We start from the raw sequence: 27,928 nt of genomic DNA, 5'->3' as shown, positions 1-27,928 counted from the left end.
CTCTAGAGCAATAATCATTAGTGTCTGATTGATATGCTATTGGGAGCAAGCACATTCATGCCTTCAAGTCACCAGTGGAGGCGAACACACTGAAGGGTCAGCGTGCTGATGAGCCACGGCTGTCAGCTTCTCAGTCTCAAAGAAAAACGGGATTCGGGTACTCCCTGTTGAGATTATCAGCCAAAGGGTAACAACTTCCATTCAGAAGACCTACTGGCAGTTCACCTCCTAAGGCCATGTGTGGGCCCTGCTTAGTGGCTTTAGGCCAAGAGAAACCAAAGACTGGAATGACGGTGGTGGGAGGGAGCCAGGCTGGGGAGTTGGAGAATTTCCTAGCAGGATTGGTGGAGAAGATCTCAGACAGCTTGTCCCCAGATGCAGACCACCCAGGCTCGTCTTGGTTACCGTGGTGCTTGTCTGAATGCATAGGCAGCAAGCATTTGAGGAAGGGGAGAGGAATGCTATTGCACACTGGAATTCAGGAAGCTGTTGAGCTTGGCTGCATTAATGGATATAAATTTGAGGATGCATTCAAGTAGCGGTCACACTTGCCTGAGATCACAGAGCAGGCAAAAGAAGACTCCTTCATCTGTATACTGAAACTGTCTTGATTCTTGTGAAGTGATTCCCTTCACTTACCTAAACGAGTGCTTGAGGAATCTAACCCTATGTAATATGCTCAGGGCTTCAAAGGGATGGGATACAGGAGGAATATGGTGCACTCTGCCACTTCTTCCCCATCCCCTTTCACACCATTTTTGCAGGGGTTGGAGTGCATGAGTATGAGAGTGTGTCGGGGAGAAGGAGATGCTTTTTGAATGTTTCCACTGGAGGCAAACATCTGTGTTCTTTATCTGGCCTGAATGATTGTGGGGAAACCAAAGCAACTTCTGCAAAGCCGCCCAAATGTGGGCTGATCAAGAACTGTTGAGCAGTTCACAGGTCTGCCCTGGAAGTCCCTACTGACATAACTTTGATCCTTTCCCATTTCTTTGACTCTTGTGGAAAGAAAAGCGGAATTTCCATATAATTCCACACCAGATACTATCAAAAGATAATACATGTCAGCTATTAACCATCGGGCTTTATGTTTTATAACTGAGACAGGAATGAGAAAGAATTTGGAAATATACCTCAGAAGATAGTTCACCCAGATGATATTCTTCTCATTTGCGTTCTTGGCGTTAATAGCTATGGTGGCACTAGACTGGATCCAGATGTAGCCTCCGTTCTTCTGCATCCAGCGGTAGTACTTGGTCACACACTGGCCCTTATTCAGCACTAGTGGAAAAAACAAAGCAGAAGGCATCGCATGTTAAGACTGGGGTGAAATGATCATTATCTCTGCAAAATCTGAAGCTTAGAAAGAGGAGTTTCTGCACCGAGTCAGGGGTGCCCCTCTGTATGCTTAATGTAGAATGCCATTAGTAGGACAAATAAAATCACCAATTCAGTGGAGCGGCAGCTCTGGAGCTAGGGTTACTATGTTTGTAGCAGGACTTGATTCCATTTGGGGCAGTCATGGTGTGAAAGGAAGGATAACAGGACTGCAGATCTTGCTGGCTCACAGAACACTTAATGCGGCATGGATGTTGTCAAGGGAGGGTTTGACGTCAGATGGGACCACAGGCAAATCTGGATGTGATTTATTCATGGCTTCGAGGTAGCCCCCTCTGCGATTCTGGATATCTGAATGGTTCCGAAGATGCTTTCCCCCTCTGTCTGATCATTTCACCTCAGCGCGAGCCATCTCAACCTGTGTTCTTATACATCGGTGCCTTTTGATCGTGTTGAACAGAATTTATAGCATGAACTAAATCTACATGGGTCAGTTGGGAGATTCTAGGGAGAATTTGCTGAACGTTCAGCAAATACAAAATACATTCCCTTACCAAGTCAGAGAGAAAGGCTGGCCTAAGGGAGGCACAGGATTGACTTGGCTAGAGCTAAACAGAGTGACAGCTCCGCACAGACTCTGAAATATGGCCCCAAATGAAGAACAAGTAAAAACAATCAGTAATGTGAAACGGTGCCATTAAATACCCACGGAAAGAGCTTTAAAATGCAGATGTTAAAAGTGATACTTTAACCAAAATCTTGCCAGGTTGAAATGGATTTGATTTGTATCTGGGTACTCCTGAGCTAGTAAAAGGGGGGAAAGTGCAGTAAATCAGCCCCTGGAATAAAGTGCTATAGATGGGAAGGGTTTAAAAGGATGCCGGAAACGTGCACAACCTGCTGTTATCGCTTGGATAGGAATCTCAGTGACGGCACTCCCCCCAGCAGCGCGCCAGCTGGCTGGCCACTAGAGGGCAGTGTGCACTCGTCCACGCTGCCCACTTTTGGCATGTCCTTGTCTCCGTCTGCTAAAATGAAAAACCTCTAACTGCTGTAATAAATTTGGCTAAATTAGCTGCTAAATGGTTATCTCAAGTAATATGTATTTGCATTAATCATCTTGCTCTAAACCAGAACAAGCCAGAGTCCTAAAGACGTAGTAAATTCATATTGTCCATTTAATTATGGCTAATAAGTGCTTCATATACAATAGTTTCGTGAAGTACATTTTGATTTTTTTGGGGAGGGGGTGTGGATGGGTAAAGGGAAGTCACTTTGGAAAAGAGCTGTGTTTAAGGCTGTGGAAGCTCTTCCCGTTGTGTCTGAGCCACTCTTCCTGGCTCTGAAAGTGATCAAACATCAAACCTCCACATATTTTATCCATAAACACATAAACTTCAATGCTTTCCTCCCATTCTCCTTTTTTTTTGGTCGCAAAATATACCAAATGGATGACTATAAAATTTAATACTTATGTTTCAACAGTTGCTTGAAAATGGCTTGCTTTGATGAGTGCTTCAAAGACTGATGAGTTCTTTTCTGAAACTATTCTACAGTTTAGGGTATTTTTAAAACCCGGAACTGTCACCTTCTCTTGGTGGCGAGGCTCCACAGGTAGGATTGTACTCTGCTTTTGTAGGCAATTGTAAGTTCTGCCATTCTGCATGCATGGCTTCCCCGACTACAAAACTGCGTAGTGAAGCTGAAAGCAGTAAAATACTGACTCTGCCGTACAGCTCTTCTGTCAAACCATTGTTGCATGCAACAAGATGTGCTTTTATTCAGATCCTCTCAGCCTGGTTAACTATTAATAGAGGAACGATGGGTTATGAAATTCTGCCCACTGTTTTCGCAGAGAAAACTTAGAGTACCCCAAACAGTGTTGGTGTATAATTCTTCCTGCTGTGTATCTGGAATAAGGGCTTATTTCAAATGGTCCTACACTTTTCAATAAAGGCAAAGAGCCTAAGAAGTCCCTTTTTTAGAGTCACATGAAGAAAACACTGAGATGCCAGGCCAGCCCAGCTCAGCCTGGCTAGGGATTTTGGACTAGAATTTGACCCAAAGCATGCAAAAATTAAAAATTAAAAAAAAAAAAAAAGACTATTCCACAATGCAGTGCTTTGTTGTTGTTTAGTGGCTTCAGTCATATCTGACTCTTTGCAACCTTCTGTCCATGGGATTCTCCAGGCCAGAATACTGGAGTGGGCTGCCAGGCCCTCCTCCAGGGGATCTTCCCGCCCCAGGAATTGAATCCATGTCTCTTCTGTCTCCTGCGTGGGCAGGCAGGTTCTTTACCACTAGTGCCACCTGGGAAACCCCATGCAGTGCATAGCAAAGTGAGTCAAAAATTATAAAGCCAAGGAAGAATTTGCAGAATTAACATAAAGATCATCACTCCCTTCCTAATAATACTTTCTTATAAACAAAGAAGCAAAATCTCCTTTCTGGAATGCATGACCAGTGAATCATCAGCCTTGGGAGTGGGCCCCATGCGTGTGTTGTGAAGGGACAGAAAGGCTTTATTTACTAAAAGACTGATGAGGTGTCACCTTTTTGGGTTCAGGCAGCATGACTCTGGATCTGATTAGGTGCATCTGTGTTTCCTGAGAAGATAAATACAACTTTATTAGGATCCATGATTACATGATATTATTTATCACTCAGGCCAAGGGCCATCTGGCAAAGAGAGGAGACCTCAGTGAGAGACAGGCAGGCCAGGGAGGCTTAGTGCGGAAGCGGTGGTAAAAAGGCTGGGAAGGAGGGGACCCCTGAGGGGTCCCCTGGGGAATCAGGAGCTACTTGAGTGCCTTTACTTAATATGGTCAACACCACAGAGCAGATCCAGGGGCCTATCACCGTCAGCTCAAGAAGATAAGTTTGACTTAATCCATTGATTTGCTCTGGGCCAGCCTGACAAACAGAATTATGAAAAGGGAGACATTCTAGCATGGTGTTAGATCATGACTGTTTTCTGAGGATCAGTGTTTTCTAAATGACACCCCCCATATGTCTATGGAAATCTAGATAACTGGAGATAAGGCTGGGTCTGAGTTAGCTCCTATTCAGTCAGTAATGTCGTGTCCAACTCATTGCGTCCCCATGGACTACAGCACCCCAGGCCTCCCTGTCCTTCACTATCTCCCGGGTTTACTCAAACTCATGTTTAATGAGTCAGTATGCCACCCAACCATCTCATTCTCTGTCGCCCCCTTCTCCTCCTGCCTTCAGTCTTTTCCAGCTGCTGCTGCTAAGTTGCTTCAGTTGTGTCCGACTCTGTGCGACCCCACAGATGGCAGCCCACCAGGCTCCCCCGTCCCTGGGATTCTCCAGGCAACAACACTGGAGTGGGTTGCCATTTCCTTCTCCAATGCATGAAAGTGAAAAGTGAATGTGAAGTCGCCCAGTCGTGCCCGACTCTTAGCGACCCCATGGACTCCAGTCTACCAGGCTCCTCTGTCCATGGGATTTTCCAGGCCAGAGTACTGGAGTAGGTTGCCATTGCCGTCTCCGAATCTTTCACAGCATCAGGGTCTTTTTCAGTGAGTCGGCTCTTTGCATCATGTGGCCAAAGTGTTGGAGTTTCAGCTTCAGTATCAGTCCTTCCAATAAATATTCAGGGTTGATGTCCTTTAGGATTACATTTAGGTTGATGTCCTGGTTTGATCTCTTTGCTGTCTGAGGGACAGTTAGCTCCTACTATATGAAATGTTGACCACAAGATCACCCCAGTGCTTTTGTTTTTCCAGAGGACCTATAAAAGAGGTCACAGTGGAATTTTGCTTCTTTTAAAATGAATAGGGAATAATTTTTGCTTGAGGCTCTAGAACATAAATGTATGATTTGTGGATGAAGTTTCCTTTTTTTTTTTTTTTAAATCGTACTAGCAAATCAGTTGGATCATTCCAGCTGTGCCAGAGGCAGGATCTGACAGCTTTTCCTGAGCTCATGTGGTTCTAATCAGCTCAAGAAGAAAAGCCACCTTGGTGCCAGTTTGAAAGGGATTTTTAGTTTGTAGTAAGTTAGACAACTTGATAAACACAAAAACTTTCTCAATTCTCACTAATCCAGGGCTGTTATTTTTATTTTGGGATTCTAGCTTTAAATAATGGAGAGAAATGAGAGACTGTTTTAGTCTATTTTACAAAATCCCTTTCGTGGAGAAAAACAGAAATAAGCATGATGTAAGTTACTTGATACCGGCTTTGCAGATGCCTCAACAGTAAAGAATCTGCCTGCCAATGCAGAAGACACGGGTTCGATCCCTGGGTGAGGAAGATCCCCAGGAGAAGGAAATGGCAACCCACTCTAGTGTTCTTGCTTGGACAGTCCCATGGAGTCCAAGGGAGCCTGGCAGGCTACAGTCCATGGTGTCACAAATAGTAGGACATGTCTAAGCATGCATACACAAAGTTATTTGATACAGAAGTCCTTAAAAAATAGTTAGTTGTCCCTTGAAAAGAGATAGATACTCAACAAACCCATGAGCCCAGGAGAACATTCATAACAATATGCTCAAACTATAAAGAGAAGAAACCGAGAGAGAGGAATATTCATGTGGATCATGTTTTTAGTCTTACTCCATGATATGGTCTGAGTACTTTTAAAACATAACCTGGCATCTTCTCTTTAATTAATCTCAAAGTTTATTTTTGCTGTCCAGACTTTTTGGTAGAGTAGCCTATGTGTGCCTACTGAGCTCAATGATCACATCATAACATTTCTAGAACGATGTCCTTAAAATTGGGCAATAGGAATTAATCTTTTTTTTTTTTAATTTCTAAGTATTTATTTTTGGCTACGCTGGGTCTTCATTGCTGTGCTCAGACTTTCTCCAGTTGTGCTGCACGGGCTTCTCATTGCGTTGGCTTCTCTGCAGAACGTGGGTTCTAAAGCACAGGCTCAGTAGTTGTGGCACACAGGCTTAGTTGCCCCGTGGCACGTGGGATCTTCCCAGACCAGGGATTGAACCTGTGTCCTCTGCATTGGCAGGCAGATTCTTAACCACCAGAGTACCAGGGAAGTCCAGGGATTAATTTTTATTTAAGGATCTCGAAACACTGAAATGGCCTTGTCTTAGGTTTTGGAGGGTAAGCGTGAAGACCAGGGAGGCTGAGTGTGTAAATTTCCTAGATGCCCTTACAGTCTTGGCTGGTCCCAGGCATAACTGTGGACGCCTCTGCTGCTGCATGAGAACATGCTCTTTCAAGCTCCGAAGTCTTGCTTTCAGCTGCTATGGCTCAGCTCTGAGAAAAACCAAGAAGCTGTCACTAGCGCTGTCCCACCTTCCAAGCTACAGATACCTTTGAGTTACAGACTGTGCTTTGCAGGACAGGGCTGACCCCGCATTTGTGAGAAGCTATCAGAGACTAGGGGAGACTTAGATCTTCCTGGTTGAACCATTCCAGCCCTGCTCATCTGACCATTTTTGTCTCTAAGCGTCAAAATATCATCTGCCTCTAATTGTGAAGGAAATGGCTAATATAGTTCAAAGAAAAATGTGGTGGGCTTATGTTTTAGAACATGTGACTTTTTACATTACCTATGTATTTTATGCCCAAAGACGGGATGCTCAGCTCGATTGACTATCTTTTTAAAAAACCACCTGGTCTCTTGGTTTGTGCTTAGTGACAGGCATACAAGAAATGTCCTACTTGTAGAGAAAACCTCCCCACCCCACCCCCAACCCCCTTCAAATCCGACGAGCTCTTGCCAGAGTGCACAACCATGGCTCTGCACGCAGTGACCAACAGAGGGATTTCAGTGTTCCCGGGGAAAACTGTGTCCACAGAGATAGACTGATGATTGAAAGGACATAAAGGAAGCCTGTGTCTGTGGCAGCAACATAACTCTCTTAGTAAATCAAAACAAATCAGTCCAAGTTTGCCTTCAGAAATATGGAGGAAAAAAGAGAACATGCTCTCTTCCTGTTGGGCCGTTTTACAAAATCAAAGCCAAAGATTCTAAATAGTGAGTTACTTGTGCCTTCAAAAGAAGGAAGCAGTCTAATTCAGTTTGAAGAGGAGATGAAGAACACATCTCAAAAGCGGTCTTTTAGCAGACTATTGCACAAAAGGACGTTTTAGAGGTTTGCATATGCATTGAAAAGCTGCAGTACTTGGTGTATTCAGGTAAGTATAGAATCAATAGGAAATGGTGAGATCATCGGGGAGTTCACACTGGACATTCACACAGCTGGACAAAGAGCTTCATTATCACCATGGTGATATGGGGATGCATCTGCGGCAAAGCTCACCCTGCATCCCCACCCCCGCGCTTGAGCTACCTTCATCAATGGCTGCAGAGAATGGGGAGCAGAGAAGTAGGGGGGCTTTCTGCTAGAAACTCAAAAATTATTTTCGACTTCACTAATGTGGAGAGCATGGAAAGCTGGGGGTGTGCTAGAATCGCACTTTTGACTTAATACCACAGTTGGGTGCTTAGCTATAGCCACTGGTTTTCTTTCTACATTCACAAAACTGGCAGATGAAACATGAAAAAGAATACTGACTCTTTAATCTCTGCTTCTCCACCTAAGGCCCAAGGCAGGCTGACAGGGAACTTCATTCTGGAAACAGGATTTTTTTTTTTTTTAATTCTGGATTACTTTTTCCTCTGCTTTTGAAAACTGTGGGCTATAGGGGAATGAACCTGACATAGACTTAAAACAAGAACAAGTTTCTTTATCTAAAAAGTTATAGTCCTTGATGCTTACAGGAAGGTCATTTTCAAAACCCACAAGAGAAACAGCGTTAGAGCCAGGAACAGTGCACTAAGTGCTTTATTTACTTGCAATAGAGACAGTTTTTCATTTAGAACTGCTCACAGGATCAAGCAAGGCTTTGATGCCATGCAGACTTTCCTATAGATTTTGCAATTAGTGAGCTGGATGTCTTAAATAGCAGGCATCCACAAATTGGTTTTTAGTTTTTTTGTAAATTTATGTGCCGAGCAATATTTGGTCAAGTTTAACAATATTTGATACTTAATGTGAGTTAGAGCTTAAGGACAGAAGGCCGTGCGTGTGTGGATGGTCTGTGAATGACTGTGCATCATCTATGGATTTTCCCCCTAATACCCTAATGACAGGCCCTGCTTCAATCGCTATCTGTGTGATTTATAACCTCAGAAGAGGTTTTTTTTTCCTGTACCACCGCCAATGGATAGATTTTTATTAACTGTTAATATCGAATCATGCAGAAAACTTTTCATTGACTGAAAACATGTCAATTAGTAAAATTTAAAAAATAAATTCCCCTTTTGTTGATTGTAATGTGCAGAACTGGAGACCAAGGCTTTAACATGGAGAGGATCATGTTCTAGGACTGGAAATCAAAGTGATGGTTGGCAAGAATGACATCTGAGATCTTAGATTTTTTTTTTTTTTTTGGTTTCAGTCCAACCAGGGAGTTTTAGTACTCTCTATTCCTGCTCTTCTTGACCTGGGACACTTAAGAATACAGTATTTTTTAGCCCTCATACCATCTTTTTGGGTGGGGATTTCTTATATAAGGAACACTGAACTCTTCAGCATGGAATTAAGGTTTGTGACCAGGAAATCAGGGAAACAGTGAATTTATTCACTCATCCAAGAAATGATGTTGCTGAAGGTGACTTTGGTGCCAACACTGGGGGACAGCAAAGGAAGCAGAGCCTGTTGCCCACCTGTCCTGTCTGAGTCTCAGTTGGTCTCAGAAATTTCGTTTCCCTTCCCGGGCACTGACTGAGGTTTGGAATGTGATGAAACCACGGACCGCGAGATTCAGGGGGAAGTCTCTCAACCGTGGGAGACTGTTGAAAAAGTTTTCTGTCTTCTGAAAGTAAGGATTTGCCTCTCTTTGCCTTTAAACAGGAGACAGATGCTTATCAGTCACTTTCACTAATAAGTTTATCACAAGGATGACTCATGGAAAGTGGAGGCCCGTGAATACACAGCGGGTCCATCCTGGCTTGGGTGAATTCTTCACTTCCTTTAAAAATGCAAATGAAGTACTGGGATGTAGGGAGACCTACAGAAAGGTAAACGATGAGGTGAATCTTGTAATCAGGTTTGTTTTATGTCCCTGGCAGATCCTGTGTTTCAAGATAGAGTTACTTCACTAAGTCTACTATCTCTACCAAGAAATGTCTAAGTGGTGAGGCATAGGTATGGAGAGACGAGTGTTCCATAAAATTGGGACTATTTAAAGGAGCTTAGGCACATTTCACCTGTTCACCTGTTCTGTTAAATTGTCAGAAATCCTGGTGCTTCATTGTGAAAACATTACGGATTCTCCTAGGTGCGCTCATCATTGATTGTCCTCTGAATAGCAAATCTGCTGCTGCTTTTTGAGTAAAAGGACTCTCATTTGGGGCTCTATGTGTGGTGGGCTTCCACCATGCCTCAGGGAGATAAACCTTGATTGTTTAAACCAGCCATGGTAATTCCGTCCAGTGCGTGGCTGAGGCTGGGGCATTTGATGAAGCGCTGGACAATGAGACTTTCCTGGAGAGCCTCCAGGGATATTTTCTTTCAGAAAATGAACAGAAAGTAGCAGCTGACCCTCTCCTGACTTTGGACACTGTCCGATGAGGCACATTCATTGGCAGTGCTACAGTTGTCCTTTGATCATGGAGGGAAAGTGAAGATGATTTACAAAGAAAGTTTATGTCATTTTTACTTGGGTTTTCTATTACTTCCATAGGTGGGTTCTGGCGCCGCCCCAAGAACTCAAGGAGGCCAGAGAGGGGATGGGCGTTCACAAAGAGGTTCAAATCACCTGCTCCTTAGTCAGCCCTATATTAATGGGAAAACATTGTATGCTCAACACATACACAAATTAAATCCTGTGTTGCTCATTTGTGTTTTAATTGAAAATTTTGAAGGTTTTTTTGGGAGGTATGCAGGGTGTCATTAAATCTATATTTCAAGCAAAATAATTAAAAAAATACAATGTCATCTTGTCCTTAATTTTGTAAGAAGTAATAGAATTAGTTTTATTTAGGGTACTTGAGTTTGCTTAAAATGGATGATTTAGAAGTTTTTTTGTTTTTTTTGTTTTTGGATAGTGCTTTACAATAGCAATGGGCTCATTTCTCTCAAATATCAGGTGTTTCTTTTTATGATAATAAAAAGCAGCTACTAATTGAAATAGTAATAAGGAAAACCCCAGGAATCCATGTTAGAATTGTATTCAGTTCAGTTCAGTTCAGTCACTCAGTCGTGTCCGACTCTTTGAGACCGCATGAATCACAGCACGCCAGGCCTTCCTGTCCATCACCAACTCCCGGAGTTCACCCAGACTCACTTCCATTGAGTCAGTGATGCCATCCAGCCATCTCATCCTCTGTCGTCCCCTTTTCCTCCTGCCCCCAATCCCTCCCAGCATCAGAGTCTTTTCCAATGAGTCAACTCTTCGCATGAGGTGGCCAAAGAACTGGAGTTTCAGCTTTAGCATCATTCCTTCCAAAGAAATCCCAGGGTTGATCTCCTTCAGAGTGGACTGCTTGGATCTGAATTGTATTAGAATGTATCAGTGAAATCGAACATCTGACTTCCTCTCTCGGTAGAGAAAAGATCGTGGGTTGTATTTTGTGTCCTCTCATGTGCTCTTTGAAGCCTGGGATGCCCTTACCACCTGCTCTTCCCCACCCCCACCCCTGCCATATCTCCTGCCTTCTTGGCTTCTCGCCACCACGGTTCAGCGTCTGGGGAGAGTGTGCTTCCTCTGGAACGTCTCATCCTCCTTTGGTTGCCCCCACCTCTGGGGCGCCTGTGTTTTGTTTATACAGCATAATGTAATTGTCTTCTCTTTATGCCACCTTTTCAAATTGGGCCATTTTCATGCTGTCTTTTCTACTAATATGTAAGCTTCTTGAAGGTGAAGACCCATATCTTAGGCATTTTTGAAATTTTATAGCAATACTGCAAAACTTTGTCTGTAGTTCAGTTCAGTTCAGTCACTCAGTTGTGTCCGACTCTTTGCGACCCCATGAATTGCAGCACGCCAGGCCTCCCTGTCCATCACCAACTTCCGGAGTTCACACAAACTCACATCCATCGAGTTGGTGATGCCATCCAGCCATCTCATCCTCTGTTGTCCCCTTCTCCTCCTGCCCCCAATCCCTCCCAGCATCAGAGTCTTTTCCAATGAGTCAACTCTTTGCATGAGGTGGCCAAAGTACTGGAGTTTCAGCTTTAGCATCATTCCTTCCAAAGAAATCCCAGGGCTGATCTTTAGAATGGACTAGTTGGATCTCCTTGCAGTCCAAAGGACTCTCAAGAGTCTTCTCCAACACCACAGTTCAAAAGCATCAATTCTTTGGCGCTCAGCTTTCTTCACAGTCCAACTCTCACATCCATACATGACCACTGGAAAAACCATAGCCTTAACAAGATGGACATTTGTTGGCAAATAATGTCTCTGCTTTTCAATATGCTATCTAGGTTGGTCATAACTTATCTTCCAAGGAGTAAGCGTCTTTTAATTTCATGGCTGCAATCACCATCTGCAGTGATTTTGGAGCCCCCAAAAATAAAGTCTGACACTGTTTCCACTGTTTGCCCATCTATTTGCCATGAGGTGATGGGACCAGATGCCATGATCTTTGTTTTCTGAATGTTGAGCTTTAAGCCAACTTTTTCACTCTCCACTTTCACTTTCAACAGGCTTCTTAGTTCCTCTTCACTTTCTACCGTAAGGGTGGTATCATCTGTATATCTGAGGTTATTGATATTTCTCCCGGCAATCTTGATTCCAGCTTGTGCTTCTTCCAGCCCAGCGTTTCTCATGATGTACTCTGCATATAAGTTAAATAAGCAGGGTGACAATATACAGACTTGACGTACTCCTTTTCCTATTTGGAACCAGTCTGTTGTTCCATGTCCAGTTCTAACCGTTGCTTCCTGACCTGCATATAGGTTTCTCAAGAGGTAGGTCAGGTGGTCTGGTATTCCCATCTCTTTCAGAATTTTCTACAGTTTATTGTGATCCACATAGTCAAAGGCTTTGGCATAGTCAATAAAGCAGAAATAGATGTTTTTCTGGAACTTTCTTGCTTTTTCAATGATCCAGCAAATGTTGGCAATTTGATCTCTGGTTCCTCTGCCTTTTCTAAAACCAGCTTGAACATCTGGAAGTTCATGGTTCACGTATTGCTGAAGCCTGGCTTGGAGAATTTTGAGCATTACTTTACTAGCGTGTGAGATGAGTGCAATTGTGTGGTAGTTTGAGCATTCTTTGGCATTGCCTTTCTTTGGGATTGGAATGAAAACTGACCTTTTCCAGTCCTGTGGCCACTGCTGAGTTTTCCACATTTGCTGGCATATTGAGTGCAGTACTTTCACAGCATCATCTTTCAGGATTTCAAATAGCTCAACTGGAATGCCATCACCTCCACTAGCTTTGTTCATAGTGATGCTTTCTAAGGCCCACTTGACTTCACATTCTAGGATGTCTGCCTCTAGGTGAGTGATCACACCATCATGATTATCTTGGTTGTGAAGATCTTTTTCGTACAGTTCTTCTGTGTATTCTTGCCACCTCTTCTTAATATCTTCTACTTCTGTTAGGTCCATACCATTTCTGTCCTTTATCGAGCCCATCTTTGCATGAAATGTTCCCTTGGTATCTCTGATTTTCTTGAAGAGATCTCTAGTCTTTCCCATTCTGTTGTTTTCCTGTATTTCTTTGCATTGATTGCTGAAGAAGGCTTTCTTATCTCTTCTTGCTATTCTTTGGAACTCTGCATTCAGATGCTTACATCTTTCCTTTTCTTCTTTGCTTTTCGCTTCTCTTCTTTTCACAGCTATTTGTAAGGCCTCCCCAGATAGCCATTTTGCTTTTCTGCATTTCTTTTCCATGGGGACGGTCTTGATTCCTGTCTCCTGTACAATGTCACGAACCTCCATCCATAGTTCATCAGGCACTCAGTCTATCAGATCTAGGCCCTTAAATCTATTTCTCACTTCCACTGTATAATCATAAGGGATTTGATTTAGGTCATACCTGAATGGTCTAGTGGTTTTCCCTACTGTCTTCAATTTAAGTCTGAATTTGGCAATAAGGAGTTCATGGTCTGAGCTACAGTCAGCTCCTGGTCTTGTTTTTGCTGACTGTATAGAGCTTCTCCATCTTTGGCTGCAAAGAATATAATCAATTATATAACAATTATAATAACTGTCTGTAGTAAATACTCACAAATGTTAGATGACCTTGAACAGGGAAAATATGACTGTCCTATTCACACATCAAGTACCTAGACAAATATTAACCTGGGGAAAAAACTGACGTTTGCTTACAAGTTGACAGTTACTACCATCTCTACCCTATTAACTTTCTCTGCTGATACTCAAAACTTTATATGCTTATAAAGAAGTTGAACTCTTAATCGAGTTACCACGCTTGTTTGATTTGAACACTGATTGAGATGCCCTCAGAGCCATTTGACTATTCACATTTTTACTACTATTAATAAAATTCACCTCTTGGAGGGAGAATAAATGAACTCCTTAAGATCACTAGTTGATCTGTATTTTACTCCATGTAAAACAATGCCTTCTAAATACCAGTGAGGTCAGTACTTCTCAAACTTTTACATGAATGTGAGTCAGCGAGGGATCCTTTGTTAACTGCATGTTTGGTCTCAGTAAACCTGAGGCTTGGCCTGAAATTTGGCATTTCTAGAATGCAATGGAGCACCCAGCTGGTGGGCAGGCCCTTGCTGGTCTCTGTTCTCTCTGTGTGCCTGACCTGGGACTTAGAAACCCAAATCAGCACTTGCCAAAAAAAAAAAAAAAATGGTGTAAAGTAATAATACTAATTCGCTCCTGCATAAAAGCCTGACTTAATTTTGTCTCCGTGTGACAATCTTTTTAGTTAATGGACAGGCTAGGCTGACTTGGCTTCTGAAAAAAGGCAGACGTGCCAGCTATTACGAGCATTTCCTTTCATGTGAATTTTCATATTCATATGGAAGAAGAGGAAAAAACTCATTTGCTTTGGCGGGGGGAAAGTCCAGCCAGTGATCAGGTGGCAGCTAAATCCCTGAAGACCCAGCCTTGGAAAAATCCAAGATCAGAAAATACATCCCCTGTGCCATCTGCACGTGGCCCACCCAGCAAACTCTACACCTTCCCTCCTTCCTTCACTGGAGCCTTCCTCTACTGCAGGCAATGGCTGCATACCCAAATCAACAATTCAATTCCCCCTTTGTTTGTGTGGCAGATGACAAATGCATGCAGGGCATCTTGTGTTTCCTAGGCAGGCAGGGCACTTACTTTGATTGATGCTCGGTTGTGGAAAAAAATGAGCTGGGAAGGAATTACAATGGAGGGCCTGCAGACTGGAAGGGGGTATACTAATTAGTCCTGCATTAAGCAGTCGGCTTGCATTTGGCGATGAGACGCCTTCAGGAGGGAAGTGTAGGGGTTATTGATGCAAAACAGCATGGAATGCATTATGCCAGGTAGCTGTGTATTCGTTTTGTTCGGAAGTATAGAATTTTGTAATTAAGAAAGAAACAGGCTACTGTATTTTTTTTAACACCTCCCCAATGCATTGGGTAGGTGGTGCTTTTTAACTTTAATGATCTCATAGACAAGCTGGAAGTCCTCCTCTCTTTCTGAAATAACCCTGCCAGAGTTTTCTCATCCTGGGCCCAGTTCTAGGAAGGGAAAACTGATGCCACTTCTATACTTTCGAGCTCCTTTTTCCTCCCCTAAAGCTCCACTGTGCGGAGCCTTGAGCCTTGCTGCTGGGACGCATTGTAATGAAGAGAAAGGAAGTTTTCCCCTCAGGCCACTCTTTCCAGGTTTTAAGAGTCGTTGCTGATGTGACCCGGGAAGAACCCTAAGGATATCTCAAGGCAAAAGGAGCATCTTCTGTAGACAGGGATGAAAGCACAACACGAGGCATGTTTCTCTGGATGGCACTAATGGTTTGCCCTTCCATTTACTGGACTGTAGGCAGAGGCACAGTAGGGGAGGGTCGAGCCATTCCTATAGGTAAGGGGAGTGTGTGACTCCAGGCTGACATGGCACTAAGGACCGCAGCCCACCAGGCTCTTCGGTCCATGGGATTCTCTAGGCAAGAATATTGGAGTGGGTTGCCATGCCCTTCTCGAGGGGATCTTCCCAACCAAGGGATAGAACCTGAGTCTCTTATATCTCCTGCATTGGCAGGCGGGTTCTTCACCACTAACGCCACCTTGGAACCCTGGAAAGCTTCAGGGTGATAGGCAAAGGGACTCAAGTCATTGCTAATGTGGATGATTTAAAGTTCAAACTTTAAAATGTTGATTTGCTCAATTTGGCCTGAAGAATCAATGAAGCTGGGTTCAGTGACTCCAGTGAGGTGGCATAAAGAAGGAAGTATCACACAGGTCTTTGGCACAGTGTGACGGAAGAGGACCTAAACTCTCGTGATTTTGTCATTTCACTAACCCACTGTATTGGCGTATATAATGCAATTCTTAGTGATTCTTCATGTTGGAACCCAGCGACCTCTCGGGTGTCTCACGTGAACCCAGTGGCAGAGTAAATGGTCCAGAGATTTTTGGTTCACTTTATCAGAGGTGTCAAATCCTGGTGCAGCTGAGATTTCCTTTTACTTTTCTTATTCTAGAAACAAGCTCATCTATAGATTTACAGTTGCCTATGCTAGGAAAATAGATCTGAGTGATAAAGATAGCATTTTGAGTTATCAAAGGCTGTCAAGTCTTTTTTTTTTTTAAAGTTTTATCCATAAACTGGAGCAGAAGACAGATCTCAAAATATCAGAAGTAAGATCAGATGACTACAACCTGCCTTTCATGGACAGAGCCAGGAATTGTGCCAATAGCTTTAGGAGGAAAAGCTAAATAGTTAATGTGGTTTATTTTTTAACCATCCCTTTGTTTTAGAATTCTATCTTATTCTTGAGCTGATTCCATGTCACCATGACCTTCTCCTGCCAAGAAGGCACAGTTGAGGCATCGTTCAGTAATAGCCTAGGGCTCTGGACAAGCAAGATGCTGTGCTGGCTTTTTGCCTTTTCTTCCAGTGTTTACACAACCAAGACTTATTACATGCTCTGTCATTTTGTTACTGGGCTGGCTTTGGTTTGAGAATTAGGTAAACATCAGACATTCCATCACACAGTTTTAGACTCAATCTTACTTTATAATGATGTTAATGTTTATTGTACAAAGCGAGATGCATTTGTATATTTTAGCATTTTATTTCAGTCACCGAATGCAAAAGCTGACACTGGCATCGGTTTGATTTGTGTGTGTGTGTGATTGAAGATATTAAGCACTACAAGAACGCTGAAATCTCAATCTGATTAGGATCAAAATTCTTCAGGATCAAAACACTCCTTTTTCCTCCCCCTACAGTTTTACTAATTGTGTGCTACTTGACATTGTGGAGTTATTCCACAGCGTGATAGCTAAATATGTGAAGTGTATTTTACTGTGCTGAATTACCAGCTCATTCTATTTGTTTTTCATGCGTTTAAGGTTATTAAAAGAACTTAAAATTAGAAGTCATGTGTATAAGAGTTGAAAGACTGAAGTCAATCATTGTTAGCAGACAAAATCATAAAGCAATAGCCAGTATGTCAATATCAAGTAATGAAAAAAAAATCACAGAATTTGAAAGCATACCTTCTGTGTTTATTAGTTGGCAAGATACCAGGAAAATTAGGATACTAGCACAATACTGAATGGTGGACGGAGTTGTTTATTTTCAGCACGCTCAAATTATTCCAGGTACTGAAAACGAGATAAAAGTAGATCGGAAAGGATGGCTTCAAATGTATTTGTTGGAGACCTTTGCTTTATGGGAAGAAATGAACTGCCCTGGCTCACTGTTCCTGAGGAATTGTATTTCTTCAAGCTGTAAATCAAATCCCAGAGAGATAGCATGACGTTTTCCAAATAATAACGGAGGATGACAAAGTTCTTTTTTGTCAGCATCAGGTTTCTGAATTTAGACCTCGATTAAGATTCCAGAATGGAAAAGCACCCCCCCACCCCAAATCCACATACACGCACATGGTCTATGACTGTGTCTTACAAACATGCATTCATTTTAAAAGTCTGAATCTCTGGCATATCTGCATCACAAAATGTACTCACAGCTTCCTCCAAAGATCCTGATTTTTCTCCATTTTCTCTAAATTCCCAGCTACAAAGAACCCAATGTTTCTTTTCAGGAAACAGCATCATTTTTTTCCCCTCAATTAATTGAAGAACCATCTGCTCCTGTGATACCCGACACCCATTTGTTCTCAGCAACAAGTGGGCTCCCTAAATCCCCGAGGAGCCATACCAAGGCACGCACTCAGGGTTGGGAGTAGAATCTGCCAGAGCTGCCTCGCAGCCAGCCTCTTCCCAGAGACACAGCACATACAGAGCTTGACACTGACCCCGTTCCCACGCCAGTGCTGCTAATGCAGGGTTCAACACACAGCGCGAGGTGCTCACACTCTGAGACTCCGGCTAGCTTACTGTCTCTCCATCATGCTTCTGAAGATCGCAGTTTGAAACGAGTCAACAACTGCAAAGGGCCGGAGAGAGCTCAAACAGCTGTCCTCAACCATGGCCAGAAAGGGAAGACAACGTTAACACAGAGGCCACCCGGCTGATCCTACTACATAAAAGCTTCCGTTTCAAGCTGGACCATCTCATTTGTGTCCCCTGGCACGCATTTAAAACCAGAGTTCAGAACTGGGTTTAGAACCTTCTAGGAATGTAGATGGCAGAGCCCGCATCTTCTAGGAAGAGTCTACGGAATGGTCATAAAAAGGACCTCTCAATGGAAAAGAGAGCTTCTTCCTAAGAGGGCCACGGTGCCTCCCGATGGGACTTGAGATCCCTTGCGCTCACAGTGAAAACAGCCCCTTGAAGTATGATGAGGGAAAAGTACATGAGGATGCTGGTGTGTGAGTCACTGTGTGGACCCAGCGGAGCTCTGCTGGCCCGGCTTTGCTTAAACACCCACAGAAGGTGCCTTGGAGGTGAGCCTGCTGGTCAGGAGCCGGGAACCAGACTCAAAGAGCTGAGATGACTTTGGCCCTTCCAAGAGACGGGACATGGAGGTACCCGCCTCTCTAAATAACCCTCTTTGTAGAAATACAGTGAAAAGTCAGCACCTTTGAGAGCTGCAGTATCCACACTCTGCCCCTCCCCTCCCCCTCCCCATCCCAGGTCTGTGGATAGTCAAGTAGGAATTTTTATGAGGCTCTGGCCTAGCTGAACTTGTCTTTTCCCACGTCTATTTTGAAACGGATACCACAAATTTCAGAGTGGAAGTAGCTCTAGAAAATGAAAGGGTCGAGAAGGCACTTAAGACAAAGGTCCCCCCATTACATCATGGGAGAGAGCACACAGGAGACCACGAAATCCGGGGTGAGCACCTACAGATCCAGCAATTTCTCCGGGCCCCGAGATCCAGCTTTCAATCTAATTCCAATACAAGTTGAAGTGATTTATGTCTCACTTTTTCTCACTGTGCACTGACAGTCATCTCAAATGTGCAGGAGATGTGAAGGGAGAAATTGGCATGGAAACCAAAAAAAAAAAGCATCCAGGAGAGAGGACCCCAGCTGGGCTGTCCCCGCGCACCGGAGGTACTTACAGTCCAAGTGACTGTGCCTGATGCCCTCGACATCTTCGGCATGGATGAAGTGGTAGCATCTCTTCCCTACAATGTCTACGGGGGTCAGATCCATATAATCACTAATCCTACAAAGAGAAGAATACAGGCTGGAAATCAGAAGCAAGGGAAATATACAAATAGTTCAGTGACTTAGAAACAGATCTACTGACAATTTTCCTTGTACCAGGGTACCTGCGAGGACTTGGCACTGAGGGAAAACCCCTTTTAGATAAAATTAATTTTCTTTAACATGTAACAGTCCTTTTCTGAAGCCAGAAATGCGCTGGATCAAGCAGTTGTGTTGAAATAATTAACTAGGTTTTTCTTTTTTTCTTTAGTTTCGGAATATGCATTTAGACAACATAATTCCATGAAATTATTGAGAATCAGTAACAATACGAGATCCTCATTAGAGGCTAAGATAATTCAAGGTTACATAATAAAATAAAAACATGTTATGTTTATACCAAATGATTAGAGACACCTTTCATTTAAACAGATTGGTCTTCTATTGGGTATTTCCATGAAAAAAGGCTTCGACTGCTTCTTGGCACAAAATCCAAATTGGCATTTCAAGGGATATAATTTAAATGCTGAGACATACAGATGCCTGGGGGTATTATCTTTTTTTGTCTGAGTCATTTGAGAGCTCAGCTCTCACTCCTAGCCCTTTTAACTGGGACTTTGTGGTGGATTCCACACGCAAACTTTTAAACCATTTCGGCAGCTCTGCTGGGCTTGTGCTCGACTGTACGTGTGTGTAAGCCTCTGTCATTGATTGTCCAGATGCCAATGTCCTCAGGCAGGAGCACAGAAAAATAGAACAAAAATTGGAAAACACGTTGGGGGGTGTGGAATCTGCCTGGTTTACACAAACGCGCTGAAATGTTGCTTCTCTTCCTCCCCGTCCAAGTTCAGGTTCATTTTCGTCCGTCCCAGAGAGAATTTATCTCTTGTTTAATTGATTCTCTTTACTGCCCCTGTGCTTTTTATGTTTTATGATTTATCAAATATTAAGTGAATCTTTAGCTATGACACCTTGAAGAAACCCGTGAGAGCGCTGCAGGGGGAATGAAATCTGACCCCCAAAGGCAAGGAAATAAGAAACCAAACCAAACCAGGATAATATGGGATATAATGAAAATACCCTACCCAGGGAGTGAATTTCTCAGTGTCTAGCAATTTAAATCATATCTTTGGCCAAAATAGAATTCTTGGAGTGTTTTCTCACGAGTCCTTGGTTTTTTGGTATAAAACAGATCAGCTGGTGTTTTCCTGAAACCATTAGTTGCTTTCCAAGCACAGTTCACACCCCCTTTCTGCAAACGAGTGAATAAGGATGTCATTAAAGGCCCTCATTCCCTCCATGGTGTTTCTGGAATTTGCTGGATCCTCTGAAAGCATCAGAGGTTGGCTTTGCCCAAGGCTGTCCCGGGATTCTGAGGAGAGTCCAGGAGAGGCCCCTGTTTTCTAGTTAGCAATTCCCTAAGTAAACAATGAACCCTGGGGAAAGGCACCCGGTTCTTTAGGGAAGAGAGTTCTTTAGTTTACTTTTTATTTGAATGAAATCCTTCAAAACAATGGAAACACTTCTATGTACTCCCAGAGCCTATTATCAAGGTGAATGTGATGAGCTCCGTGTTCAAAGACCTCTTCATCTATGTGTAGAAAACCCTAGACCAGTCTGACAACCTGTATATCAGGATCAAAATCCTGATGACAACCTATACTCTGAGACCCAGTTTCCTCATCTGTGAAACAACTTCAGAGGCTGGTGAGGGTACTAATGAATGAAATGATGTGAATGTAGCATGGTGCTGGGCACACAAGATATGCTGTTCTCTCAGATTAAATATGCAATTACTTCTAACAGGGTCCTTTTAAATAATTACTGTCATCTTCAGTAGGGAAATAATGCTGTATTATACTGGCTAATAAGGGGTTGTGGAAAAAAAGACATGTTTTAATGGGAGGAAAGATACATGAAGTGGGCCATAGAAAGTGATCTCAATTACTAGAGTGGCACCATCAGGCACCCAAGTCCATGGAGTGCATCAAAAGAATTAATCAACCTGTGACCACAGGCCTGAGAATTAAGTGATGGCTTAAGGATTTCTGGGAGCTAGGTAAATGAGATGAGGCTTCATTTTTTTTTTTTTTTTTTTTTGGTGGTGGTGAGTGGTGCTCGTAGAACTCTCAATCAAGGGAACTGACATTTGTTTTCAAAGACGCAAAGCTATAGTTCATGCTTTGACTGTCTGCCGCCTCCCTGGGTATCCAATGTTGTACATTTTAAAACAGAAGAGACTGCTTTATGGGCTGTATATTCTCTTTCATGGGTGCACACATATGAAAGATCCCCACAGTGGTTATTTGGACCGCTTCCATACCATTTAACCTGGCTTCTGAAGAGAAATTAGAGACAGGGAGCGCAGGGAGGTCCTGCAGAGAGAGCTAGGGTGTTTGAGTCTGACAGATAGAGTTCAAGTCTTGGCCTCAGTCAAGACACTTACCCTCTCTCTCTAAGCTGACACTGCCTGGCACTGGTGGATATGGGCAACACCAGCCTCCAGAACTGTCCTGAAGCTTCAATGAGATAGCGCTTTCAATGTGCTTCGCACGCCGCTGAGGGTGTAGGAAGTGTTCAATAAATGTTAGCACTCCCTACTATTCCTGGCCAACTCTAGCTACTCATTCTGCTGAACTCATCTTCCTGATTCTCTGTGGCCATTGAAGAATGCCTTGCACATAGCCAGGTAGGTGTATAGTCATGGTGATAAGAATTTTAATAAATACTCTCAAAACTTGACAAATAGATTGAACTACTCATTAGATAATAGTGACAGGCTCATGATATCTTCTCCCTGCCTGAACACGCTAAAGCTTGGGTGGGTTATCTCTTCCCAGTGAATCCTTTCCTCTGAATCAAAGCCTGACTGGGAAGGGCAGACATTTCTAGTTTGATCCCAACATCTTTAGCGCTTCCCAATGGACTGGATGTGGGCACTGCCTGTCTTCTTCATGTCTGGGCCCGGGAGAGAGATCACTTTCCTAAACCACTTGATCACCTGTTCTTTTGTTCCCACCCCCGCCCCCCAATCCTGTCCCCAAGGAGGAACAACACTGCCAAGCTTCCTTTCCACAGCCACACGTGAGCACCTCCCCTCCACCCCCTCCTCCTGCCCCGGGATTCTCTCTTCCTCACATCAGCCTGATGATAGACTGGTGACTTCTAGGTGAGAGGTCTGAAGGGGCACTGTCCCATCTCCTTGTCCCTTGCTTTGTGCCTAATGAAACAGTGAACTTCTTAACCAGAGGCTAAAAAGTCCTTTTGTAAAAGCTCAGTGTGAGGAAGGGCTGCCAAGTCACTTATATGATGGGTCATCTTTCTTTAATCTATCCAAGTGAAATCCTCAGGCTTATGAAGTGTTATTGAAGAGTTCTGCAAATTTCTTTTTTGTCTTTTTTCCTCTAGGGAATCTCAAATTCTTATTTGTTCTCTACATGCTTTGTGGACTGAATGTTTGTGTACTTCCTAAATTTGTCTATTGAAGTCCTTACACCCCCACTCCTACCTTGGGATAGTATTTGGAGGTGGGACCTTTGAGAGTAATTAGGTTTAAATGAGGTCATAAAGGTGGAGCCCCCATGATGGGATTAGTGTCCTTATAATACGGAGAAAGATCAGAGCTTGCCCTCCCGTATATGAGAACATAGCAAGAAGCCAGGAAGACACCCCCGACCCTGCACCCCCACCTCCCACCCCTACCCCAGCCTGCCACCAAAGGAACCTCGTCAGCCTGCACCTTGATCTTAGACTTCTCGGCCTCCAGAACTGTGAGAAATGTCTGTTGTTTGAGCCACCTGGTCTATGGGGATTAGTCCCAGCAGCCTGAGCTGACTAGGAGAAGGTACTCAATGCCCGTGTGAACACTGCCCATCATAAGGCTGGGCCCTTGCAGTAGTCAGGAAGGGGGTCTGGCTGAGGTATTAGGAGATAGCTCTCGCTGCATTGTTTTGCCAAGAATGTCTCAGTCCTGCTCTCTCCTTGGGTTCTCAGCCAAAATGGGTCTCAGTTACAGCATATGGATGCCTGGGTATCCTAATTCATCCCATTGTTGTCCCTAATGTAAATCAGGGCAGTGATGTAAATTTCAAATAAAAAGCATGGTTGGTGTCAGTCCAAGCAGCCATTAAAAATAAGATCAGGATTTATAATGAGCCTCATTGGGAGAGTAAAATCCTTCAGACTGCTGAAAACACCGGCCCTTACCAATGTGCAACATACAACAGGGCAAATGAAAACAAAAACGAAGTACCTATTTTCACAGTAAATGATATTGAGGTCCATATTTACTCGAGTGACGAACATATGGCAGTCAATTCTGACTTCATTGATCGTAGGGGGAGGCAGGGCATGAGCCACAACCACGAGCCCCATGATTTGGCTGGGGACGGTCCTCCCGTGGGACAGTGACACCCTCAGTCGTAGCCGGCCCGTTATGTGAATCACCTGGAATAGAACATTAAGTACAGGACACAGTCAAATTTACATCCGGGCTGTAACAGTACTTCTTTTGAGAAATGCAGAATCGCATCTGGAATAATGAATGTTAGCTTGAATCTGGTGTAATCATAAGGGCTGTCAAAGTGCCCTCAGTGTCCTCAAGGCAAGAGACAAAAGAGAAATAGTCTTGTACTCTGAGCATTTCTCAGGGCAACATTATTACTGTGCTATTGCTATTTTTCAGGACTTATTTTTTTTTTCAGGTTTAGAGGAAGTTCACAACCAGATAAAAGGATAAAGTGAGCCCTGAGCTGCAAACAGAAATGTTTGCATTTTCATCCCTTACTAGTGGACGATATGTGTCCTTCTCCACATTTCTACTGAACGGGATTCCATGGACGTCTCTCTTCAGAAGTGTGGCTCAGAGCTTTCCTTCATTCTCAAAAAAGCCAAAGACTCCAGTGATTAAGAGATTCAGTGACAATGACATGAATGTGTCCTTTTGAGCATAGACATTCCATGTTAGGCAGTGCTGAGTTACCTGCACATGTAACACCAATCTTTATCACAATGCCCTCTGGGATCAAAGGTCAGAGGACCTCAGCGTATGATTTGTTCTTTGAGCTCTTAGGGCAGTAGATCAGGAAGGCTTGCACCATTTTGGTGACAGCTCTGAAGTACTTGCTCAGAAACAGGAGGGAGAACAGTGTGCTGCGATTTTTGGTTTCTTAGACAAAGTATGCCATGGATAGTCCTGGCCACCCACCCAGAACCAAACAAAGTTGGTTCATCATCTTCACATTATTTTCAGTGATACGTTTTTATAAAGCCATCTTTTGAAAAAATTCCTTTGTTTATGAATTGAACACAGGAGATGAGTCACAATGTGAGTTTCCTTAAATAATGTTTTGGGAAAATGAAATCATAAAAAGATGGAAAGAATGAGGATTTGTGTGGCCCTGCTTCTGGGTGACGGAAGGCACGTGTGTATATGTATGTGTGTGTGTACCCTAGTTGGGTTCCTCGTGCCCTGTGACAGCGTGGAGTACCCTCCAAACCAGGTTGTAGAAGTACTTGCCACCATTCCCTGTACCTTGGAGCTCAGTTTTGTAGCTGGTCGAGTTTCTGCGTTTGGTTTGCCTCTCCAAATGCACCCGTGAGCACCAGAGACACCTTTTGAGAGTCTCCTTTTCCCTCTTTGTCGGAGGAAACTGAAGTGGGAAGTGGGTCTCTGACCTCCCTGGAGCGATAAGAACTAGCATCTGCTCTCCTTCCTAGGGACTAGGCTGGTAATTCCTTTTTCATTGTGTTTTTAAGTTATTCAGTCTTCCAAAAGCAAAGCCACTCTGCTGTCAGTCAGGAAGCAGGATCAAAGCTTATGGGGCCGCCCTTCGGAGTCCTGGCTGTTCTAAATGTACTCTTCCCTGTCCTCCTTCATGTTTGAGCCCAGAGCTGTGGATCTGGAAACCAATGAGGAGGATTATTTAGGTTATTTTAGGAGCAGCTTTTTGACCACCCACATTGAAGTTGACTAAATTCATGCTTAATGCACCTTTGCTTTCAGCTTTGGTCAGACGAGCTGCTTTATGAATATTTGAAAATGTTCCTAGAGGCAAGGATGCTAAAACATCATCACAGACACATATTTTTGCAAGACCTCATTAACTAATAAAGAAATAGCTAAAAGAAATGGGATTAGCTTCACAGGAGGGGTGTTAACAGTCCCTGGTCCTCCTCCCAGCTAGGCTTACATAGATGCTCATTTATCATTATCTGTCTTGTTTTATCAGGAACACTCAGCTTCTTGGAAAAACACAGATCTATAAATGCTCAGGAAAACTCACACCCAGAAATGATATGTTAAATAAATCCCCACTTGGTATTCTCTTCCAAAGCAATTTAAAGGCATCTGGGATAGCAGACATTTGAGGAAGCCAGGCAGGCTACTGGGGAGCTGTGTGCATGTCAGAGCCACCCGCCTCTGATCTCCTCCAGCTTTGCTCATGGCCACTGAGCTGTTGAAAGGGGTCAAAAGTTGGGTTGGGCAGGGACCTAGGTTTGCCATCTCCTGATTTTGTTCTCCTGGAGAAAGCCACTCTACCTCACTGCATGTCTTTCTTTTCTGTGAAATGGGGATAATAATGACTATTCTGCAGTTATGTCATGAAAGTCAAAGGAGGCAGTTGTGGTAAACACTTTCTAAATCGTAAAGAAGTATAAAAATTTTCATTATAATTCTGTTTGCCCTTAAAAACAATAAGGATAAGGACTGATGATACATTTGATCTTGACCACAGGCCAAATAAGTAATTATTGCTTTAAAGGATCATGCCATTTGTATTTGGGAGAAAAACTGGGAGAGTCTATTTTAGGTCATTCTCCTTTTCAGTTTTTAAGTGAGGAAAGTGGCTCTGTAACATTCCTCCCCTAACCAGAATCATCGGGCTTGGAAATGGCAAAGAGAGCTTAGAATCCATGTTTCCAGGTTGTGTTTGCCCCTGGAGAAGGAAATGGCAACCCACTCCAGTATTCTTGCCTGGGAAATCCCATGGGCCGAGGAGCCTGGCAGGCTACAGTCCATGGTGTTGCAGAGTTGGACATGACTGGGTACTTGTCAGCACCAGGTTGTGTTTGAGCGTCATTTCAACTTTGTTATGCTTTTATACGTTTTAAGTGCATATTCATATTGCACCAAAACATTAGAAGTTTATACCAGATGCCAATTTACTGCCTTAAGTAAACTGTATATGAACCTTTGAAATGATTTCATATATGGCAGAAGCCCAAATTATTTGAAAAGTCTGAGAAACTATACAAACTAGGAAGGGAAAAAAAAACTAAGAAAATCGCCAATGCAATAAACAAAGCAGTTGTCAAGAAATGTCAAAGAACATCAGAGTGTGTTTGTCTGAGTGTATGTTCATCTGGGGGTGGGGGAGAGTGAGGTTGAAGAGAAGAAAAGATATGTTAGGTCGTGTAACTAATTTTGGGGTTAAATTATGGTATTTCCCCCAAATCCATTTCATAAGGCCAACAATTTTTTTTCCCTCCCATTGTGAGAAGTTATGTTTAGATTTTAGAAACATGGCGAGAACATGTATCAAACAGTTTGTTTGTTTGTTTTACTTTGTAGTTGCTTTGAAGGCCTGAGGCTGGATAAAAAGTATTATCAGAAGATCTGGGTTCATATCCTAGCTCTGGCACTGCATAGTCATGCAACTATGATGCTCAGGGAATTGAAATGACTTGCTTACTTTCAGGTCAGCATATTAGGGATTAAAAACCTAGTACAGAGAGTAAGTACTCTGTAAAGATGTCTTCTGTTTTCTTAATGAGGTCATCAAAGGGCACTCTTTGGGTTTTTTAGTTTCTAAAACATATGCAAGGAGTCTTGATAGGTACCAGAGAGAAGACCAAGGTGGATCAAATGTAAACCAGTTCTCAAGAGTTTACAGACAATATACAGTGAGAGGAAACAAACAATTACTCTTAATATATTAAGATTGGGAGACGACATAGGGTCTGCTCAAGTGGTTTCTGCATTCTGGTTATATGACAGAATCTCCTGTGCAGTGTTGTTAAAGCATGGACTCCAAGGCTCCCTGCCCCAGAGATTCTAATTAGGTAGGACTGGGCTGGGGTCCAACATGTGTTTTTTAGAACATCAGAGGTGATATCTACTACAGGATAGTGTCTGGCTAAAGTGTTTGGACTTCTACCAGTGGTTCTCAACCTTACTACACATTGAAATCACCCAGGGAGTGGAGTCCCCACGTCCAAGCTGTATCCAACACCAGTAAAATATGGACCTCTGGGATATAGGGCTGCTGAGAGGATTAAGTAGAAATGTATACAAAGTGCCTGGGTATATGCCTGATACACAGTATATGTTCAAAAAAAAAATACTATCTTCTTAAATAAAAAGTGTGCACCAAAGGAAAGGTATAGAATGAAATTTTGGGGATGTCAGGGTAGGCAGAAAATACTTTTGACTGAATGGATTTGGAAGGCTACATGAAACTGGCAGTAAATTAAAACTGCCATAAGATATAATCATGGAATGGTAAAAGGGGTTCCAGATAGAGAAAAGGGCTGGAATATAAAGTACAATAGAAACAAATACAAAAGATAACCTATTGGAGACACCCAGGGAGCCAGGAGCATTTCAACGAGGGTTAGCAGAAAAGACCGGAGAAGGCAATGGCACCCCACTCCAGTACTCTTGCCTGGAAAATCCCATGGATGGAGGAGCCTGGTAGGCTGCAGTCCATGGGATTGCGAAGAGTCAGACACGACTGAGCGACTTCACTTTCACTTTTCACTTTCATGCACTGGAGAAGGAAATGGCAACCCACTCCAGTGTTCTTGCTGGAGAATCCCAGGGACGGGGGAGCCTGGTGGGCTGCCGTCTATGGGGTTGCACAGAGTCGGACACGACTGAAGTGACTTAGCAGCAGCAGCAG

At 43.2% G+C, this 27,928-nt stretch overlaps 1 protein-coding gene across 8 annotated transcripts in view; it reads right to left on the bottom strand.

Annotated features, from left to right (window-relative positions):
- The window catches only part of NPAS3 (neuronal PAS domain protein 3), a 959,011-nt gene that overhangs the window by 9,158 nt on the left and 921,925 nt on the right, over positions 1 to 27,928 (bottom strand). For all 8 annotated transcript variants that reach the window (XM_059879434.1, XM_059879430.1, XM_059879431.1 and 5 more), the window contains 3 exons: positions 23,278 to 23,471; positions 18,938 to 19,044; positions 1,134 to 1,281 (listed from right to left, as the gene is read on the bottom strand). In XM_059879434.1, the coding sequence (XP_059735417.1) occupies positions 1,134 to 1,281; positions 18,938 to 19,044; positions 23,278 to 23,471 (449 nt within the window). The remainder of the gene's footprint in view (positions 1 to 1,133; positions 1,282 to 18,937; positions 19,045 to 23,277; positions 23,472 to 27,928) is intronic.

Source organism: Bos taurus, chromosome 21 (genome assembly GCF_002263795.3).
Source record: "Bos taurus isolate L1 Dominette 01449 registration number 42190680 breed Hereford chromosome 21, ARS-UCD2.0, whole genome shotgun sequence".
Lineage (NCBI taxonomy): Eukaryota > Metazoa > Chordata > Mammalia > Artiodactyla > Bovidae > Bos > Bos taurus.
This window is presented reverse-complemented; position numbering and strand designations above follow the sequence as displayed.